General features: G+C 60.6%; 1 protein-coding gene across 1 annotated transcript in view; it reads right to left on the bottom strand.

Moving 5' to 3' along the window:
• Nucleotides 1–3,246: 3,246 nt before the first annotated feature.
• FIBCD1 (fibrinogen C domain containing 1) overlaps nt 3,247–21,967 on the bottom strand; it is a 32,337-nt gene continuing 13,616 nt past the window's right edge. The window contains exons 5-7 of the mRNA XM_025475504.3: nt 12,180–12,276; nt 7,308–7,487; nt 3,247–6,814 (exon numbers count right to left, since the gene is read on the bottom strand). Coding sequence (XP_025331289.1) covers nt 6,555–6,814; nt 7,308–7,487; nt 12,180–12,276 — 537 coding nt within the window. The 3' untranslated portion in view covers nt 3,247–6,554. The remainder of the gene's footprint in view (nt 6,815–7,307; nt 7,488–12,179; nt 12,277–21,967) is intronic.

The raw sequence follows: 21,967 nt of genomic DNA, 5'->3' as shown, positions 1-21,967 counted from the left end.
TGAGGTTCCCAGTTGGGCAGAGTGCACTGCACAGTACTCTCCCAACACTAGCCAAGGTGCGAGGCAGGTGCCCGGCATGGGGGGAGGCATCTATGTGGGTGCCAGCGCTTGGGCTGGCCCAGCCTGCAGCCCCAGGAGCCCCTTCGCCTGCCTCTGCTGTGCTCCCATCCCGCTGCTCTGTATCTGAGGAGCATCTGCAGGACACCAGCCTGGACAGGTCCCTGGCCACTACTTCTTGCTCGGCCTAGATTTTCCCTCCACTGACAGCGAGCTGGGCAGTGAGGGGAGCAGGTGCCTGGTGAGGCTGCAGCTGCCCGTTGCCATTCAGGGGGAACCGCTCAGGTGAGGCTGGGGATGAAGCACAGAGGCATTGCCCCAGTCTCCGGGGCCCTTGCCCACCTGTCAGGTAGGTGCTGGGGGTGTGGAGAATCACCCCACCATCACACAGGAATAGAAGTGGCCTCATGGGCACTTCCTCGCCCCCGTAGACCTGAGGAAGGGGCTAGAACATATACCCCCTACAGGGGGAGGGTGGAGACTGAGGCTCAGAGGCTCAGAGCACTTGGCTGTGCAGGACAGGCCCAGCCCCCACCCTGCACCCTCTCCAGCCCCGTCTGTGCAGGAAACCTGGGCTCCCCTTAGTCTTGTCTGGAGAGAACAGGGTCAAGAAACGGCAGTGTGGATTGACTTTGGGCCTCTCCATGGGCGGGAGTGGGGAGAGGGAGCACCACGCGCCAACCAGAGCAGGTGCAGGGCCAGCTTCGTCCATCGGGTAGGGGCTGCACTGAGGGGCTGGGGTGTGTGCGCGTGTGACAGGGAGGTGCAGGGTCATGTTATTGCCCTAGTTAGTGCTGGTGACGCTGGTGACACTGGTGCTGGTCAATGATGCTGTGGGGCCTGCAGTGGGCCGGCCACTCATACTGTGAGGCCTCGGGCCAGATGCCCTGCCCTCTCTAGGCCTCAGGTCCCTGGGTGTCAAATGGAAGGTTCTGGTGCCTGAACTGAGCTCTGTGAAATTTCTCAGGGACAGCCGTGGAGAATAGGGCAGAGGTCCAACCCCAAAGGCCACCCCATCCTGCCGGAGGAAAGCTCCCCTTGGCTGTTCAACACACTGAGCTCCTAGAAAAGCTTCCTCTGTGAGAATCACCACTGATCCAGGTCCTGCTCAGAACTGGCACCTACGGCTCTGAGAAGAGGCCACCGACAGTCCAGAGTGTTGGGGCTTGGACTTGGGGTGGGGGCAGGCCTGGGGGTGAGTAGCCCACAGAGTCCCAGCCCCGAGCCCCCTGTTCCCAGGTCGGAGTGCCTGGAGTCGAGTCTGCTGTTGGATTTGGTACCATCCTTCCCAACTCCTGGGCCCCCACCAGGACGCCCCAGAGCAGCTGACCTAAAAGATTCTTGTTATTTTTAAAAAAGAGTTATTTAGAGAGAGAGCATGTGCGCAGGGGGAGGAGCAGTGGGAGAGGGCGAATCTCAAGCAGATTCTGCACCCAGCACGGGCGTAGAATTCTACACTCTGAGGTCACGACCTGAGCTGAAACCGAGTCAGATGCTCAACCAAGCCACCCAGGCGCCTCCAAAAGAGTGTAAGTGTACTTCCTGGGCTCCCTCTAGGGAACGAGAAGTGGGAGAGGTGATACCTCTGGGTGCCCAGAGCTGCGGATGGGCCGGCTCCAGGCTGTGGGAAGGTCAGGGATGGCTCCAGCTGTGCGGGTCAGAGAGCAGGAGGGTCCATTCAGGCTCAGCTCCCCACAGCAGGGTCAGGGTGAACGGGGAAGGGGCTCCAGGGGGGTCCAGCCTTCTCACACTGAGTGAGGTTCCCTGGGAAACGGCCCCAAGACATTGGTCCTGGGATCTCCAAGCAGACCGGCAGCCTGAGCTCCTCGACTCACCCCTGCCCTCGCTGCTCTGCACGGGGCTGTGGCTTTGCAAGGGTGGCACCTGCTGGCTGTGTTAAGCCCAGGCTCCCGGTGGGGCTCTTGGACTTCTCCCCAACCACCTTGCAGGCATATGCAAGTACGCGGAACTGGGCTCCCCCAAGTGCTCAGCCATGCCCCAGTGGCCTTGGGGCAGTCACTTTCTGAGCCTCGGTTTCTCCCCCCAGCCTCGGACAGCAGGGGTGCTCACATCATGGCAGGGGTTGGGAGCTACTGGGCGAAAGGTGGGTCTGGTATGGCACCACTCAATCCGTGTTGGCCGCTCCTGGTGCTCAGGAGAGCCCAGACGGAGCCCTCTGCGTACGCACATACCCATCAGAGCCCTGGCAGTGCTGCCCGAGCCCTCCTGCCGTGGGCAGCCTCTTCCTGGGCTGTGGTATGCGCGGTTTGTGGCTGAAATGCAAGCCCCCCGTCAGCTGTCGAAACCTCTACACGACTGAGTCCACAGACTCTTTCCAGTTGGCCCGATGAGCTAAGGCAGAGTGGCTTCCTGCCAGGGACACACTCTGGGGAAGGCCTGGTGGCCGCAGGAGGGAGCCAAGTGGGGCAGAGCCCCCACCCGGGGCAGGTGTGGCCCGTGGTGGCCACGATGACCTCAGTGGCTTCCCAGGGCCGGGCTCAGGAGTCGCCTTGCCAGACGTCCCTGTGGGCCCGAGAGCGAGCTTTGGAGCAGGCAGGACGGCATGCCTCTGGGCTGGGACACTGGTGGGACGTGGCGTGCTGTGACCAGTCTGGAAGCCCCCGGCCGCCGGGGCAGAGACCTGCGTCTGCCACGTGGCTGGGCACACAGACGCCCCCTGCAGCCGCCTCCCGGGGCCTAGGGCAGGGCCCTGGCGCGTCCTCCTTCCACGGGCCCCACGCCAGGTCCGATGTGGCCGCCCGATAAATGTTGGATTTCATTAAATAACTTAGGGGTTGGTTTTGTCCTCAAACTTCACGTTGGCTTTGTGAATAAATAGCCATCGGGGACTGTTGTTTTTAATAAAGTCTCAGCTCCTCGGGACCGCAGCCTGAAGAGAGACCCGCAGGGCCCTCTGGGAACCCTGGGGGGAAGCACAGGTCTCCCCCACCGGGTGCAGGCAGGGCAGGCCTCACCTCCACCTGCCCCTGCGCCAGCTGGGGCCAGGTGTGCAGCCGGTTCTGCTGCAGGATCTGGTGCAGCCTCTGGGGTGCACAGTTCTCCGGGAAACGTGCCTTGAGGAGAAATAAAGACCGGACCGGTGAGGAAGTTGGGGAAATCGTGCAGGAGTCCGTCTTGGAAGGCCTGGTGGCAGGACGTGGGACACTGAGGTTAGAGGCAGAGGCCCCAGCTGGTCACGAGACTTTATTAGACACAGGAACACACACGACCCCCACTGTGCACAGCCCCACCCAGCTTCTGTCCCGTCCCGTGCTCCATCCGCGGGCAGTGACCCTGCACACACGCCGCCGGCCTCGTGTGCACACCTGTCGGCACAGCCGGACACCAAGCCCCGCCCACTCCGTCTCCACGCGGCCCCACCACGGCCAACCTCAGCCGTCAGGGTTTGCTGAGTCCTGCTGGCGGCCGGGCCCGCTCAGGGCCTGGGGACAGCTCTCTCCCCACAAGCAGGTGAAGAAACTGAGGCCCCAGCCACTTGGACCAGAGCCTAGTGCCCTTGTTCTAGGTGAGGACGTCTCCTGCGGGCATGGTGCTCCTCCAGCTGCACGGGACAGAGATCCGTGGCTGACCCCTGGCCTAGCTGGGACCTCCAGCCCGGCCCCCCACGTCGGCAGACACAGCCCCTCCCCTCCCGGTGTCCTGGCAGTTCCGGCCCCAGCCAGAGGCCCGCATGCGCGAGGGTGGCTGACGTGGGAGCAGGGGACAAGGAAGGGGCCGGCCTGCGACGTTGCTTCTGCCCCAAGACACACATTATCAAATGGATTTACGTGCGTCTGCGGTGGGGGGACGATGCAATTTGGGAACTGCTCACACGCAGTCTCTCCTGCGGACCGTGCCGAGGCCATCAGGGTGGAAGCCCAGGAACCATCCGTCCTCTGGGCGCAGCGAGCTCAGGTGACCCGCCAGGTGGCCCCCGGGTTAACTCTGAGGCGTGTCCAAAGTCTAGGGGGTGCCGCGGGGTGAGTGAGGCCACTGGCTGGCTCCGCATCACCCACCAGTGCTGGTGGAAAGGAACACTCAGAAGCTTGTGGGGCCACATGCACTGGCCAAGGTCCCCGTGTAGAGACCCCGTCTTCTGCTTGGCTGGCACTCCTCATCAGAGAAGGAAAGGGAAGGAGATCGGGTCAGGTCACAGGTGACAGTGGGGTGGCAGGCGCCCGCTGTTAAACCATCCACACGGACCCCTCCAGACAGAGCTCGGGTGCAGTGAGCATGGGTCCTGCCTGACATTTGCACCCACCCGCCACCCCTCAGGTCTTGCTAGAGCCACCTCTTGCCACCGGCTCTAGCATCCTCTTCTTTCCACGGTCCCACTTTCTGTGGTCACTCCCACGCATGTGACAGCCACTCACACTGGCCTCACGCTGGGGGCTGCTAGAGGCCGCGGCCAGGGCCTGCCTTGCCCACTGCAGCCCTCCTGGCTCAGAGCAGGTGCGCAGGGCCCCCTGTGCTCCACACCGGCCTTCAGGGTGTGCCCTCTAGGAGGCGGGGTACACTGGCCTTGGAGCCTCAGCCATTCCCCCCCAGGCCTGAGCTGAGCCGCGTCTGTTCTACGGCCAAGCCCTGGCAGGAGCGCCCGAGCTTCCCGACACACATGCACATCTGTGAATCCATTAACATCACACTCACCAGGAGTTTGTTTGATGACAGATCAGAAAACGCCTGACACTTTCCAAACAGCGGCTGGCACAGGAGGCTGGCGGGGGAAGCTGGCTCTAGCCTGGGGCTGGTGGGGAAGGGGGCTCCCTGGGACGAGGCCTCGGGGTCCCACCTGGCTCTCTGTGGCTGGGGGTCCCGGCAGCTAGGTGCCTGCCTCCCCTCTAGAGGCCCGGAAGGGGGCGCTTCCCTTCTCGTCCTAAGGAGCCCTCCTGCGGTCATCTCCCCCCATTGCCCCCTCTCCCCTCCCCCCGCAGCTGGGCTGCTCCCCAGGACCTGGTCACACGGGCTGCACTGCCCAATTCCCAGCCACATCTGCTTCGAGAGCTGAGAGCCGACAGGGCAGCAGAGCTTTGCGGAAAGCCGTGACCGGTGCGGCTGCGGGGACTGGCCAGCTCACGCTGCGGGTCGGTGGCACTGGGAGCCCCCCTGCTGCCCCGGCCGGCTGTGGCTCCCGATGACTGATGATTGCAGCACAGCTTTGGTGGAGGGGAGGGGAGAGCTGAACCCCACACTCCCGTTTGCCTGGCTCACCCACCTTTGGGCGTCCTGCAGGGAAACGCCCTCCGTCCTTCCCGAGGGGATCACTGTGCTGCTCGCCCCTGGGCAGCTCCCCAGCCTGGCCTCGTGGAGCCTCTCAAAGGGCCCCAGAAAATCCCCGCAGGTAGGAACTTCGTAAAACAGCCCGGGGCTTGGATCTGACGCAGGGCATCAGGGTCCCAGCGCGTCCATCAGGGTTAAGGGCCGCTGACCTTGGGAACCTGCAGTTCCTGTCGGGGGCGGGGGGTGGAGAACGATAGAACACTGGGCATCGGAGGATTCAGTGCAAGGTTGTTTCCAGTGTCTGGTGGTGCCTTGGTCCCCACGTCTGTCCAGGGAGTCTGTCCCTGTCCCCTGACCCGAGGTGGCAGCACCCACAATCACCAGCAGGAGGCGGCCTCCCACTGAGGCCGCAGGACCCCCACGTCCAGCCTCCACCTTGCAGGCCTGCTGGCAGGAGGCCCTAGGACCCTGGAGTCCCTGGAACTGGGGTCAGTGGGGGTGGTGGTGGTGGTACAAGACCCATGACGGCCCAGAAAATAGAGAGGTCCTCACTGGCCAGGCCCAGAGGGTGTAGGACGGGCCCCAGCCTCCCACAGGGAAGCGGACGGGGTGGGGGGCACTCCGGCTGCCTTAGGAAGGCAAGAGGCTGGGAGCAGCAGCCAAGGGGACTGAGGATCTCCCAGGCCTGCAGGAGCACAGGGGTGGACAGAGGGGGCGGGGGAAGCCCCGGGGAACGGCCCAGGCCCCCTTGGGCTAGGAGTCCCACAGGCTGCTGCGCCCCAGCCTGGCCTGGGGGAACGGTAGGGTAGGGCAACCCTCCGCACCACCACTCCCCACGGTCCTGAGGGGAAAGAAGGGGGACGGCCAGGAGGGCCAGAGGAGGCTGGCCTCGGACCTGACTCCGAAAGATCCGAACACTGCCTCTGTCTGCTACAGGAGCTGCAGGGGTGCTGCCTGCCCCTACTCTGCACCCCCAAAGCGCCAGGTGTTGGTACTGGCAAAGTTGAGGGGCTGCCAGGGTGCCTGGCGGACCGCTGACCAGGGGAAGGCAAGACACTTAGCCCAGGAGCCCAGGTCCCAGCAGGTGAACGTGGGGTTGCCAAGTGCGCCCTGCCCCACCTCAGCAGAGGGGAAGTGGGGGGCAGGGACAGCGCAGAGGGGACGGACGTGCAGCCCACCCCGATGCCAGGGCAGGCGGGCGTGGGGGGAGATGCAGGTGCAGCGGAGCGGCGGGGGGGACGAGGGAGGGGACGGGCGGCGGGCGGCGGCGCGCCCATCTAGCGGTCCCCACGGACCGGCCGGATCTTCATCTCCGAGAACTTGAGCGAGTACTGCCAGCCAGTCCAGGAGGACCACTCAATGCCGTCGGCGTAGGAGGCGTGCGCGCCGCGCAGGTACTGCCCGTTGAGGTTGGACGTGTGGCAGTTGCGGTACCACCAGGCCCCGCGGTAGAAGGCGGCGCAGTTGTTCTCCGAGTGGTCGCTGTCACGGTCCCTGGTGGTGAACTTCATGCCGCTGTGCTTCAGGAGGGAGTCCCCTGCGCAGGCGCGTGCACACACACAGGTGTATGCCCGGGGACGGCCCAGGCACACGTGTGCACACATAGACATGATGCCCCCCACATGCACACGTGCTGTGCATGCACATCTGCCCCGACGTGCCCCTGGGGTCTGCGTGGGTGACATGCCCCCCCAGGGCGCCACCTTGGGGGTCCCCAGGCTGTCCCTGGTCGTCTCTGCCCCTCCTGCCACCTCTTTCACACACTCCCTTTCCCTGTCGGGCCTCCAGGTAAGAGAGGAACACAGCCCAGAGGGGCGCAGCCACCACACTTTAGAGGTCCAGCAGGTGTCCCGATTCCCGGCTCAGGGCTCACTTTGCTCATCTGCAAAATGGGTGACCAACTTGGGCCCCGCTGCTTTGTGCTGCTGGGATGAGGGCCAGATGGGACTTGAGACACGCCAGTCTGGGGGTGCCTCTGTCCTTCCGGGTGGGGAGACAGGCAGGTGCCCCCCTCCCTTCTGTCCCCCTACCTGCGGTGCCAGAGTAGTCAGCCACGGTGAGCGGGTACCCGTCCTCCTCCGGGTCCACGGAGAACAAGCCCACGCCAAAGCTTCCGTAGCGGGCATAGGCCGTGCTGTTGTCGAAGTCTTCCAGGTCAACGTGGAGTTCGTAGGTGGCCTGCGTGGTCAGGGCGTGGAGCCTCCTGAGCCCTGGGGCGGGGGAGAGAGTGGCTGGGGGGGACTTACGAAGTGGTCCCCTGACAAGAGGGAAGTGAGGGGACCCGAGGGCCAAGCTCACACGGTTGGCGACAGGACAGTCGGCCCCGGGCCGCAGCCCTCCTCCTGCCAGCCTGTGTTCAACAAGGAAACCGAGGACGGACGGTTTCTCAGGTCAGGTCATGTTTTACCAAATGTTTGCGCAGAAGGTTAGTGGAGAGGCTGCAGGGGGCAGAAGGAGCCTGGAATATCTGGGTCGGGGGTGACAGCACCCCTAGCCTGTCTCCCACTCGGGGCTCCGGCCAGAAGGGGGCCGGTCCTTGTACACACATCCCTGAACCTGGCCTCTGAGCCTTTGCACACGCTGTTCCCTCTGCCTGGGACACTTTTCCCTACTCCTCCGGGTTATGTTGGGTTCTATTTTCAGGCCTTAGGAAGGCCACCTGGTCTCCTGTCGGGGCTGAGGACCTCTGCCTACCCAGGGGTTCCCCCTCTCGGAGTTTCTCATTCTGCACCCGGGCTGCTCCCCCCACCCCATGGAAGGTCGCTGAGAACAACATGACTGGATGGAGCATCTGTGTGGGGCTCAGTACACGACAGGTGCTCGGCACATGCTGGCGCGGTGGGTGAGCAGTGGAAGGTGGGGTCTGAGGCTTCTGCTGTCTCCGCGGCCCAGCCCCGCACCTGCCCGTGCACCCCATCGCTGCCCGCCCGCCCTCACACACTCACACCCAAGGTGCTTCCCTGCCAGTTTGATTACTTCTTGATTAAGAGGGCATTTAATTAAAATTACAAGTTATCAGCATCGAGTGACATTTCATCAGCCTCTCCTTCCTGAGCTGCGAACGCCCCGCAGGAGGGTCAGGGCGTTCAGGCTAAGGGGGCGAGGGGCCTGTTCAGCCCTTCCCCGTGGGGGCCAGAGGGGGGCCCCAGGCCTGTGGTCCAGCACCAGTGCCCAGGAGGAGCAGCTGCAAGAAGAGTAACAGCGGTGCCCCCGGCACACCCACTGCGGACCCCCCGCATCTCCCTGGGCCCCCACCCTCGTCCTGCTCCCCCAGGCCCCACCAGGACACGGCTCTGAGCAGAAGGCTCTCATCCCCCTGCCTCCCTCCACTCGTTCCTGTGCTGAGCTGCCCCTCTGGGGGCCCCAGCCTGCACCCCCACTTGCCCTCCCCACGCCTGAGGGCCTCCCACACAGTCAAGGGCTGGCATCAGACAACGATGACAACCGCCACCAGCTGGGTGGCCCTTACAATCCAGCCCCTGTTCCAAGCTTAATGAATCTGGTGGAATCAGAATGAGTCCAATTTAATGAAAGCTCCTGGAGCAGTGCTGCCCACGGCACGCATCACCCAGGAGTTTGCTGCTGCTGCGTGACCCACGAGGCAGGGGCTCCATCATCCCTACACTATGGGTGCCGAGAACCAGGCACAGGGAGGTCAAGGGACGCACCCAGGGCACACGGCTGGGAAGTGGCACAGCTGGGATTTGAACCCAGGCACACCTGCCTGGACTCCTTGCTCTTGCTCAGCTCTAGTCCAGGACAAATATTCCAATCCAGGGATAGGGCAGGAGGGACTCCAGCCTGGCAGGGATGCTGGAAGATTCCAGATTCCTCTTCCCCACTGAGTGGTTGCTGTGCACAAAGGCCCACTGTTTGCTCTGCTCCCGGTGCGCCATCCCCATACCCACGAGGGGCCCCTGGGCAGGGTGTCCTGGAGGAGGGGCAGGGTGGGGGCGCTGGGAGGCCTCTGCCATCTTCACCCTTCTTCCCACAAATGTCACTTCCCTCCCTCGCTCTCCCTCTCTCTCCACCCCCTGCGTCTCTCCAGCGCCCGCTCATCTGCCAGGACACTCGCTACCCCCACCCCGCACTTTGCTGGGCCCCTGGAGGGTGAGCTGAGATGGGACCTCATCACCACTAGAGTTGGAGGAAGAAGGAGCCAGTGGGTTAAGATGGAGGAGAAAAATACTTAGACCCCAAACCTCATACCATCACCCCCAACAAACTCCCAGATAGAGAGCCAAATCTCATACAAACAGTGAAAAAACATTCAAAGAAAAAAAATAGGAGATGGCTTTGTAAAACTGGGAGGGGGAAGCAGGGCCTAAAACCCAGAGGATACAAAGGAAAAGACTTGGCAAGAATTGGCTTCATAAAAATTTAAAATATCTAGGAAATAAGCAATAATAATAATAATAATAATAAAAGAGGCTGAGACAAATGACCAGGAGTAAATACATATCATGTGTATCTGACAAAGAATCAATAACCTTAATATATAAAGAGCTCCCATAACTCAATAGGAAAAGATCAAACACTGGGTGAGAAGGTGACAGGGGAGTGTGGAAAAGCAGAGGGAGGGAATGGCCAGGGCGTGGAGGGCTGAGTTGACATTCTCCTCAGGGCTCCCTGTCTGCCAGGAGCTAATCAAGGCCCCACTTAAATGCATCCTCCCGCACCTTCCGTGGCTGCTGATAGATTTCAATTAAGATGCCGTGAGTGGCAGAGTCACCAAGACTGCTGCAAGGGCGGGGGGGATGCAGAAACAGGGCCCCCACCTGCCAACCCCCTCCCTAGCCTGACACACGCACGGGGATGTGGTGAGGCGGGGGGTGGGGTGGGGTGTGCGGTCCTCCCTCCTAGGAGCTCCCTTCTCCCAGCCCCTATGCTGCCGCTGCTCGCACTCACTCAGTTCAGGTCATGGTTTAAAGCTTGTGAATCAAAAAAAAGCTTGTGAATCCTGCCCAGGCTCCCTCCACCCCAAACACCCACACCCTGCTCACTCTGGGCCTCATTTCCTCGCCCATAAGAGGACAGGACAATAGCAGTGCCACCCTTTCAGGGTAGGTGTGAGGCGTCAGGGCCGAAGTCCATGACATAGGCCGGGTATACAGCAGGTGCGCAGTAAGTGGACTGGTAATAAAGCCCACATTGGGGTGTCTGGCCCCTCCTGCAGCCAGTAACGGGGACGCAGGACACACAGCAGAGGCCAGGACAGAGGGGGTCCTGCCCTCATGGATGCAGGGTCAGGAAGGGAGACAGACATTAGGCAAGTGAGAGCGAAGAGGGCCTCCCAGGTGTCTCTGCGCCTGTGGCCAGTGGGCACATACAGGTTCCACCTCTGAGACTGACCTTCTCTTCCCCTAAAACTTCCTATAGGCCTACAGGCTGGAACCGTCCTGACCCCCACGTGGAGCCCAGCCCTCTGATCGGTGCTCCCCACCAGCCACATGCCTCACCTCTTCTCCCTCCTGCCCCTTGCTCTCCGGGGATGGGGGGTGGGGGTGTGTTCCCAGATACCCAGGCCCAGGGAAGCCAAAGCACAGCAGGTGTGCTGCGGGGTGTGCGAGGCCATTCAAGCACGGCGTGTCAGCCCAGTGCTGTGGTTTTGTTTTATTTTTTAAAGTGTACTTATTTAAGTCATCTCTATACCCAACGTGGGGCTTGAACTCACAGCCCTGAGATCAAGAGTGGCACGCCCCTCTGACTGGGCCAGCCCTGCCCCAGTTAATGAGTTAAAAATATAAAAGGGGGTGACTGCTAATGGGGGCACAGGGCTTCTTTTGGGGTGCAGAAAATGTTCTAGAATTAGGTGGGGTTGAGGGTTGTGCAACTCTGGGAATATACAAAAGCCCCCCCCAGAATGGTGCACTTTGAAACAGTGAATCAGGGGATCCCTGGGTGGCTCAGTGGTTTAGTGCCTGCCTTCGGCCCAGGGCGCGATCCTGGAGACCTGGGATCGAGCCCCGTGTCGGGCTCCCTGCATGGAGCCTGCTTCTCCCTCCTCCTGTGTCTCTGCCTCTCTCTTGCTCTTTGTGTCTAACATGAATAAATAAATAAAATCTTAAAAAAAAAAAAAATGAGGGCAGCCCCGGTGGCCTAGTGGTTTGGCACTGCCTTCAGCCTGGGGAGTGATCCGAGGGACCCGGGATCGAGTCCCATGTCGGGCACCCTGCATGGAGCCTGCTTCTCCCTCTCCCTCTCTCTCTCTCTGTGTGTGTGTTTCTCATGAAAAAATAAAATCTTTTAAAAAAATGAAATGGTAAATCATCTCTACCTGTTCAAAACCCAAACCTCACCCCAAGTCCCAACTCCCTTCCTAATATATATATATAGGACCTCAGACCTATGATTTTTATGGATGTTATACTTCAGAATGAAATTAGGTAAGATATTCAGATTTTAAAATACCAAATGAATTTCAAGACAAATAGTAACAGTCATGTGCTGATTAGCTTTCGGAGCCTTTGCCGAGGACCACGCAGACCGTGCGCCAGCCGTGGGAAATGTGGAGGGTGCCACGGAGCCTTAGGAACTGCAGCCTCTCTTTTGGGAGTTAGGCCCCATACACCCCAAGCACACAGCGGGCATTTGCTGACCCCTGAGGGCAGGGTGGTTTGGGGGCTGTCCTGGACATCTCTGTGCCTGAAACTGAGCCCTGTCCCTGCCCCCAACTCACTAGACTCAGGGTGGTGACCAGGTCCCAGGGCGTCCCAACGGGAGAAGTACGACCCCTCCAAGGGGGGGGCACTCACAATGCCTGTGCTTCCTTTGGCTTCCGGCTCCTTGACCTCATTCATGTTGAACGCACGGATCACCCTTCGCACCTGGGAGCTGGCTCAGGTGTGTGGGGGCCCGGGAGACCCTGATCACCACCCTCGGGGTGGGGTCATGGCTCTTACCCAGCCAGTGCTCCCCCGTGAGCTTGCCGAAGCCATCCCGGTACGCTTCCCAGCCTCGGAAGAAGTTCACGGAGCCGTCTTCGCGGCGCTGAAACACCTGCAAGGGATGGAGAGCTGGTGCCCGCCTCCCCGGACCCCCACCCTGACGTGCATCCCCTGCCCCACTCACTCCCTTCAGCCGCCCGCTCGAGGAGGGCAGGGGCCTGGGGCAGAGCGAGGACTGGGGGGCCTAATGGTGGCCCCGGGATGGGACCGACTATCTACCCCCAGGTCCCCATTGACTGCCCCCTGGTCCCCAAAACGTCGCCCCCAGGAAGGAATCAGGGTGCACCATGCTGGAGAAAACCTGGCTTCCAGGCCCAGCTCTGCTGCCTTGCTGTGGGACCCTGGACTGGTCCCACCTGGCATGGGCCTCAGTTTCCCCAAGGCTCAAATAAAAGGGGTGGGCAAAGGGTCCTATTACCTTTTTCCAGGTCAAAACAAAACTGGGCAAAAATGCATTCTCGAGTTTTCAGGAATCGAGAACACACACGCGCCCAGGCCCAGCCTCCAGAGCTCCAGGTCTCAAAATGATTCTGCCAGAGTCACCGCCCCCAAGCTTGAGAAGCCCAGGCACCTGGGGACCAGAGCCCCAGCCACTTCTCGGGGCCTGGGTGGCGGGCCGGGAGGGGGGCACAGGAGTCCCGGCCCGCAGGGGTGTGGCTCAGGCACCAAGGCCCGGCCGAGCTGTCTTGCTCCTCATCTTACTGACATTCCGACTTGGGAGTCAGGAGTCCCATCGGTTAAACTGCTTTGAAATAAGTCCCGGGCAGCCAGGCCAGAGCTGCGGCGAGTGTTTACAGGATCCGCTGACAATCCCGTTCCTGGCTGCCGCCCCTCCCAGCTCTTTCTGTGTAACAAGCCTTTCCCTTGCCCATTTGCCGAGGCAGCACCCCGCCCCCCACCCTCCCGCCTCCATCTGGGCCCGCGTCGCCGTAGAGATGCGGCTGCAGCGCCAGCGAGCTGCCGGTTTCATTACTAAGCAGCCTGATTTCAGCCGCCTGGAACTGCCCGGGTGCATCATCTGCCCTGAGCTCGGCATCGGTCCGTGGGGACCTGTCCGTCACAGCCTTTGGGCAGCTCTGACGTCAGGGAGTGGCAGGGAGATGACACCTCTCTTCTTGCCCTGCGCTCTCCAGCCCGCCCGGCGCTGACATGTGCAGTGCTCAGAAGGGCCCGGCTGGGGAAAGGAAATTCGATCAGGCTCGGAGAGATGTGAGAGGCGGTGGGCAGCGGTATTGATGGCCAGATTGGGACCCTGAGCACGTGCCCTTGGAAAGGCTTAATCCTGGCAGAAGCTCTGACACTCCCCGGAGAAGTCTCGAGAAGGCGGCGGGCAGCAGGAGCCTCTTTCTGCAGGAGGAGGAGAGAGCCGGGGGCCGGGTGGGGGGCAAGGGTTGGGACCAGGGCCCTGCCACTTAGAGCACTGGCCATCGCCCCATCTGCCTGGGCCTCAGCCTCCCCGTCTGTTGGTGGGGGTCACAGCGGCGCCTCCCCCACGGGCCGTGGTGGTCCGCGGAGAACATGCTCAGGGCCTAGCACACAGCCGGTGCGCATGCCTGCTGCGGAGCGACATGGGCCTCTCCTCTGCCCCCGGCCCAGGGACACTCACTCCCTCTTCCTTCTAGACTCAGGCCCTACACATGTCTGCCCTAAGCCATCCAGCCCCACCCTTCTTCATCTGTCCAGATGTTCCACTGAGCATCTCCCTTAGAGCAGAAGGACACAGTGCCCCCCCGCCCCAGGTAGGCAGTCCCTAAGACATAGGGACAGTGGGACTGCCCAGCAGAGCCAGCTCTGGAAGGGAGCCCGGGGCAGGCCTGGAGGAAGGGCAGGGTCCCTGCTACAAGTGAGGCCGGGTGGCCCTGGGGATGCCACCCTTCCCCTCTGGGCCTCATCTATCCTCTACCACTGATAAGCTAGGCCTGCCTCCCAGGACCCCAGGGAGAGTGCTGGTACTGTTATCACCATCATTGTTATTTTTTCCCATCAACTACTATGAAGTAGAATGGTGGGGGGGGGCGGTGCCAGGCTTCTGGGCACAGGCCGGGCATAAGCCCTGGAAACTGAGACAGAAGGCAGAGTGCCCGTGGTGGGCTGGTGTTGACAGCTGGCCATGGCAGATGGGGGGCTGAGTCCCTCTCACTGAGCACGTTATTATTCACTGAATCCTAACCCTAACCCCATGGTCTGCCCCCCTCACCCTTACAGCAGGCAGAAGCTCAGACCCTGGTCACAAGTCAGGTGGCAGTGAGCATAGAGTAGGCGGTCCCGAGGGGAGACCCACCCCTCATTCCCTCATGCGAAGGCCAGGCTGGACACCCAAAGGCCAATGTCCTACTGTCCACATCCCTTTCATTTGCCACTGAGCGGACCTGGGACATGCCTCCTTGTCCCCCTGCCAGGCTTCTTCTTCTTTTCTTCTTTTTTTTTTTTTTTAAAGATTTTATTTATTTATTCATGAGAGACACATGCAGAGGGAGAAGCAGGTTCCCTGCGAGGAGCCTGATGCGGGACTCGATCCCAGGACTTGATCCTCCGCAGAGGACTTGAGCAGCGCTCAACTGCTGAGCCACCCAGGCGTCCCCCCTGTGAGGCCTCTTATGCTGATAGCTGACCTCCAAAACCCGTCTCAGCCCCTTTCCCGGTGCCAGTGACAGGCAGGAACCCTGCTGGGGCTCAGCCTGGGTGCGCCATCGATGGGTGACAGCACTTTCCCTGGGGGCCGCCTGGGCCTCCCAGCCCTTGTCTCCACATAGCTGGGAGAGTACGCTCTAAGCCACCAAGTGTGGCAGATATGCCTGATGACACAGATGGAGTCTGTACCAGCTTAGAAGCCACAGCGATTGTGCACCGTGAGCGCTTTAGCCTGGGGATCATAATCCGTGATCCACCCCTTGAACGGCCCGGACGCATCCTTGACAGACTCTGCAGAAGTGGCCTCTAGATTTTATGACCATGACCCCGGGAAAGGCAGCACACATCACGATGTACTCACTGCCGGGTGTTTGTATCGGAAACAAAAATTTCCCGGAACCGTACTTGCCCTTATGGAGACGGATGTGCTCTAATAAGTCCTATCCTGTTCTGTCCATTCTGCTCTATTTGATTTAAAAAGCAATGTTGGGGGCGCCCGGGTGGCTCAGTCAGTTAGGCGTCTGCCTTCGGCTCAGGTCATGATCCCGGGGTCCTGGGATCGAGTCCCACATTGGGCTCCCTGCAGAGTGGGGCGTCTGCTTCTCCCTCTGCCTCTGCCCCTCCCCCTATTCTAATCTCTCTCAGATGAATAAAATCTTTTAAAAAAATAAAAAAAGCAATTTTGATCACAAACCATTGCACTGATTTTGCCACCTGCCAAGAGATGACAGCCGTAGTGTGACACTGCTCTGGATGCTGCCGGCCTTTGCCACTGGCTGTCCTCATTCCAGAGTCACACTGAGTGACTGCGAGTGAGCCCGGCCGGGCTGGGATCTCAGCCTCCATACGCTGGCCTCGCCCTCAAGCCAATTATCGCTCAACATGGCCTGCAAGTTCCAAATGTGCTCGAGGCCACAGACTGGCTGCCGGTTCTCCCACGTTCCCAGGAGTGTGCTTACTCTGGCTCAGAGGCCCAGGCTGAGCTGGAGCTGGACCTTAGGGCCGCTGAATGGACGGATGTCACCAAGCAGAAGGCCTTCAATTACAGAGCAAGGATCAGCCAGACAGGAAGACATGAAGAGGGAGCGAGTGAAGGATGGATGTATCCACTTCCCGGCCATCTGTCCCAACAGAACACGAATCCCCACTCCGGGGGAAAGAAAGGAAAGGGCAGAAAAAGGTAGGGAGACAAAGTAATTACTTCTGAGGCTAAAAGCTTCATTGGCCCGGCTCCTCGGGTGTCTCCCTTGGGTTCCAGCTGTAAAGTGACCGACGCAGAATGCTCGCCGCTGCCTGGCCTCCTGGGCAGCTGGCACAGAGGAAGACAGACTGAGCATGTTTTCTTGATGCGGAGTCTCAAAAGCCAGTGCCTGCCGCCCGGCGTGTCTTCCAAGTACTGCTTAAGGGCTCTGCCAAGGGAGGGCTGGGCCCACATGGTTCTGCAGATGGTGCCGGGCGGTTCCAAAGGAAGGAGCGGCTGCATTTGGGGCGGTGGCAAGCTGAGGGGGGAGCAGCAGAGTGGCGAATCGCCCTGTGTTTGTCAGCTGGGCTCCAGGGGCCTGTGCCGTGCTCCACAGGTCCCATCTCCGCTGGGACCCCTTCCTTGGATGGGCCCTGTCTGACTGGCTCCTTGTCTGCCATGGTACTAAGAGCCTGAGTCATTGTCCTAGGCACCTGAGCCTGGCTCTGTGGTCTCCCCAGCACCGGCTGATGCCCTCAGGCAGGGCTCTGTGCTCTCATGTGGCAGATGAGCAGGCTAAGGTGGCAAGGTGGGGCGACCTCTGCAGGGTCAAGGCTGAGGGCGTGTGCACTGCTCCTCCAGGCCCCTGAGCCTGCCTGGCCCTCCACACGGCTGAGCTGGGCTAGCCCCAGGAAGTGCCCCAGGCTGGCACCCAGGGGACCAAGTTCCACTGACAGGCTGCACGTCCATCTAAGTCTTGGCTTCTCTCTTCTGAGAAATGAAGAGCTTGCTGCTCCAGGCCCTGTGTGCTGTACCTGGGCTCACGGGGTGACTCGGGCCCTCAGGAGGCTCACAGCCCCAGGGGAGGTGGACGCTGAGGCCAGCATCACGGGCCATGGCAGCTCCTAACCTAGCACGCTCCTTCCACCCCTCTGCCTGTCTCATCTGTAATATGAAGGTCATAGCAGCCCCTACCCACAAAGATTTGGTAATGGGTACAGGCGTTGGTTACTAACACATTAGTCCGCGAAGGTGACCTCAGAGGAGGTGGAGTCATCTGCTGGGCTGGGCTCTGGGAGGGCTTCCTGGAGAGGAGATGCTCAACCAATCTGCATAATAAGCAGGCTCCTGGCAGGTGCTCAGAGAGGCTGAGGGATGGGGGCTGCGTGGGTCCAAATCTTTGGATATGGGGAAGGGGTGTCTCTGACACTTTAGGAGGGTCTCCAGGAGGGAGCATCTGCGATCTTCCCTGGGGTCTGATGAAGCTGTTGCAGAAATCATTTGCAGGCAGGATCTTGTGGGTTGTGCAGCTTCGGGGTCCACCAGCCTCCCAGACCTCATGGGCAGGCAACTCCTGGGAGGACATGGGGGACCATGGCACAGGTGGCTTTTTATTTCTAAGGAACAAAGAACTTGGACGTGCAATATAGCCCTTCAAAGGCAGCCACTGGGGGGCTCTGCCCCCTTTCCTGGGAGGCAGTGGCTCCCGGAATCCCTCCTGGACGTCTCTGGGCAGGGCCCCCGCGTGCTCCCTGCACCTGCCAAGGGTACAGGTGCAGAAGGCCGCGGAGTTCCAATCTTGGCTCTGCCTCTCACAGATTGTGTGGCCTCCGATGAGTCATAGACCATTCCCAAGACTCAGTTTCCCTCTCTGTAAAGAGGCGCCACCAGTGCAAATTTGCAGTGCAAATGCTCAATTAAGAGTAAACTGGACGCACATAGTAGGTCTAACCAACCTCCCCTCCCTCTCCTTCCCAACCAGCTGCCAAGCCCAGAAGGAAGGGGGCCTCCTCCTTGTTTTTGACTGAAAAATGGTACCCCCGGGCTTGGCACCCTGCCACGCATCCCGGGCTTGGCAGTCGGTGCCTGGCGGCTCCTGGCAAACACAGCTCAGACCTGCCATTTATCAAATGCTGAGCAACTGTACTCAGCACTTGTACTACCCTGTTTTATGTTAAAAGTTTAAAAAATTCAAACTGCTCTGGATGGAGACAACCTTTCTCTGAGCGGATCGGTCGAGGGGACGCAGGACCCATCACCCGGCTCATCGATCAGAGCGTGCAGCCCCAAAGACTCCCCAGAGCAGCGGGGACACTGTGGCCCACTGATGTCCCAGCAGGTCCCTCTGCTACAAGGACTGGCTGAAGCCTTGGCCCACATGGGGAGGAACCAGTGGGACCCACAGACCTGCCGTCCAGAGTCCCCGGCTGGGGCGGCCCAGGAAGCTTTTCATCTCTCCCAGCATCTGATCCCACTGCCAGGCTGGGCTCTGCTTGGTGGTGGCTCCTTTGATGTTTTACAAGTGAGGGAAGGATTTTCCTCCCTGCCCAGGGAGCTCAGGTAGGGAGGGGGACACTTTCTCTCACAGCGAAGCCAATTAGCAGCATATCTAAGCCGTTGACCTCGCAAGCGCCCAGCAGAGCGGCAGAGCGTGGTCACCCGTGCACAAGGAGCTTTGGGCCACTCAGCTCGTGATGCGGGGAGCAGGCGGCTGCGCCGTGAATCCCAGTGGGGGCGCAGAGCAGGATCGATCCTATTGCGGGTTCCTGCAGCAGGAGAGGCCAAGCTGGACCTGATTTCAGTGACCCCGGTGGTAATTATGCAAAGGCAGGGGAAGGCTTTGGCAATCGGGCCCGGTGGCAGCACCGTCGCAGGTGGATGTTGTTGGGGGCAAGGCCATGCCTCACCCTGCAGACAGGCGGGGAAGTGGGATGGGGGGCCTGTCTGTTGATGCCGAGCTGGACCCTCCTTCTGATCACCCCAAACCCACACCAGACTCTGGGCATGGCCAGCCCATTCCCCAGACCCCAGGAGGCGGCCACATATGACACAAGAGCCATACTGGTGGCTGGATGAGGAAGGGGCCCCGAGAGGGGATGTGACCTCCCCGTCTCACACGGCCGCGGGGATGTGAGCTGGAAGCAGCCAGTTTGCTACACGTGGCACCTTCCAAATGAGGAAATCTAGCCTCTGCTCAGAGGAGGGAGCCAGGTCCCTCTGTCCACAGGGAATCCCTGACCACTGCTCCCCCAGGGGAAGAGCCTGCCAAGGAGTCTGACCCTCTCCCCACGTAAATGGTGCTCTGTTAGCCTCATTTAGCAAATGAAAACCTGAGGGTCAGTGAGCTGAAGTGTCACTGCCAAAAGTGCCAGCAGTCACTCATGTGACATGACATGGACAGGTAACCGCGGATTCACACCTGTACAAAGGAGGAGCCTGATGGGTGGACCCAGTGGTCAGAGGGGCCTCCCAAGGGACACGGCAGGCAAGCTGGGCCCCTCACCCGGTCACAGGCCAGCACAAGGTGGTCCTTCCTTCCTGGGAGTGAGTGCCCGTGTCAAATTCAGGAGTGGCCTTGACAACTGGCCTGACCCTACATGGCCTGGGCTGCTGTGGGCTTGGTGAGCATGGAGAAAAGGCTTGGGTTCAGCCAGCACCAGTGGCCACATCAGCCAAAAGGCCAGTTGCAGGCGTGTGTCCATCTGCCACTGTGGCCTCCCCCACCCGAGGAGCCACATGTAGCCTCTTCCCTACCTGGCCTCTTCAGGACCCACAGAATTCACACTCCCCAAACTACTCCTCCACAGCTGCCGTGCCCTTGGCCCCAAGTCTCTGGGTCACTCCCCACCTGGGGAAATCCTGAGGTTGGCAGAAGCCCAATCAGCCTTCAGGACAAAGCTCACCTCCTAATGTGCCCGCATGACCACACTTGACCCAGCCCCTGCCCGCCTCCCTCCTCTTGTCCCTGGCCCCTCAAGCCCCACACACCAGCAGAGCAGAACCCCTGGGGTCCCAGACCAAGCCCTGCCACCTCCGTGCAGACCTCCGCACGTGTGTTCCCTTTGCCTGGAACATTGTTCTCGCCTCATCCCCCAGTGCCTGGATCTCCGGGTCCAGAAGCTTCTTCTGGCTGCCCCAGGTCAGGTTAGGGGCTCTCCTCTGAGCTCCCTCATGCCCTCCAGCCCTCACACAAGTCAGCTGATTTGCCAGCTCCCCACCAGGCCAGGAGCTTGCTGTTGGATCCTCCTCTGGCCTATGGTTGGTACTCAGTGTTTGAATAATTGAGGACAACCGTGTGACAGCCAGCTCCACAGCCGCGTGTGAGGCTGGGACTCAGGAAGTCTGGGCGCTGCCCCAGGAGGGCTGCTCATTTGCTAGGTGGCCTTGGACGCATCTCTTCCTTCTTTGAGGCTGCTCTGCTGGCCTCTGGGGTTGGAGGGGTGCCAGGCAGGGCCATGGTATATAAGCTGCAAAGTGCCCTGTAAGCGGACAGGGCCTCTGGGCCCCATCCTTGCCCTGTCTGGTCTCGCCGGGAAGCCAGCTCTGGCTGGAGTGTCCAACCCCAGGTGCCCCGTCCACCAGGGAGAGCCATCCGGTGTCAGCACTCGAGGCCTGGCAGCTCAGACACAGAGCCTAACAAGGATGGATGGTACCAGGGTTCAGAGAGGCGGCAGCGGGCTCCTTCCCAAACAACAATTGAGTTTCCGAGAGATTCCGTGTGGCAGGGAGGTGATCCTGACAGATGCCCAGAGGTATCTGGGAAAAGATTGCTTTTGACGGAAACCCAAATGGATATTAACGTTTATCGGCCTCGCAAACACTTCTCAGCCGAGAGCGGCCTTCCTCCCAGACCCCTGATCCAGGTATCTGAGCAGGAGGGCTGTAGGCGGGCAGGGGTGTGGGGTCTGGCGTTCCTCCTCGACTCCCCCGTAATGGCCCTGGAAGCCCAGGCCCTGGGTATTACCCGCCGCCCGGCTCAAATCCTGATTGACTTCCCAGGAGACTGGCTCCAAGTCCATCTGAGTGGAAGATGCAGAGCCCGGGCTGGCGCCTTGGTCTTTCATTAAGTCTGTCCTAACCCTTAACTCTGATTTCTGGGTTTTGGCTGCTACGCTGGCGCTGCTCTGCTTGCCGAGGGGTTCCCAGAGGCGAATGCTATAACTCAGATGTTCTGAGTTAGGAAAACAAAAGAGCTTTTAGTCCCCAGATGCGGATCCAGTACAGTTAAATGCTCTCCTCTGGAGCTTGAAAAGACGTTTGGAGGTTTGTCTGTCCCCGGGTCTTCGGGGATTCACAGCTGCTCTCACACCAGCTCCGCCCTCTGGATGCGCTCACCTTGCCCCCCACTCCGGCCCACCTGCCTCAGTTGGGCCTCCCCCTGCCCCAGTCTGGCCCCCTGAGCAGGGGCACGGACCCCTTTCGAAGCTGATGCAGGCTGCCGCATTCCCAGGGTCCCAGAGAAGCTTCACCCTCCCCTCTGCTGGGACATCTGCACCCCAAAATTCACATCAAGCTCCTCGGTGAGAAATGGAGGCATCCTACCGGCCTCTCCTCATGCTCTGAGTGCCAAGGACAGAGACCTGGGGGCCCAGGAGGGCACTCCTGGAAAACAGCTGACCTCATGCCCTGCTTTGGGTCCCCAGGACCATGCCCTGGACTCCAGTGGATGCCCTCTTGGCAAAGAGCTCAATAAAGGGCGGGGTCACACACATCTTGGTCATTGTTGGGTGGCTAGTACCTTGTACAGGGGACCGGGGCCTCTCCCCACCACTCCCAGCTCCGGAGAGATGTCAGGGCCACCTGTAGCCACTCCACCGGGCCTTCCAGTGGCCGTGAAGACATCTCATGTCTCCTGCTTCCCACCCAGGCAGAAACAAAAGGTGCAGGAAGTCACGCTGGGGGATGAGGCGAGAACAATGTTCCAGGTAAAGGGAACATACATGCAGAAGTCTGTAGGAAGGTGGATCCTTGCCGGGAAGCCACTGGGGTCTCTGCTCCCTGCAGGTGCGTCCCCCCATTCCCCCTCTCATATCCTGCACACCTGTCATATATCGGATAACTTGAAAGACAGCATCTACACATGTCATGTGCTTGCAACAGCAAGAGGTTCCCAGTGCTGCGTTCCATCACAGCCCATCCCCGACTTGCCTGG

Source organism: Canis lupus, chromosome 9, assembly GCF_003254725.2.
Source record: "Canis lupus dingo isolate Sandy chromosome 9, ASM325472v2, whole genome shotgun sequence".
NCBI lineage: Eukaryota > Metazoa > Chordata > Mammalia > Carnivora > Canidae > Canis > Canis lupus.
The sequence above is the reverse complement of the archived record's forward strand: the minus strand, read 5'-3'. Positions and strand labels throughout refer to the sequence as shown.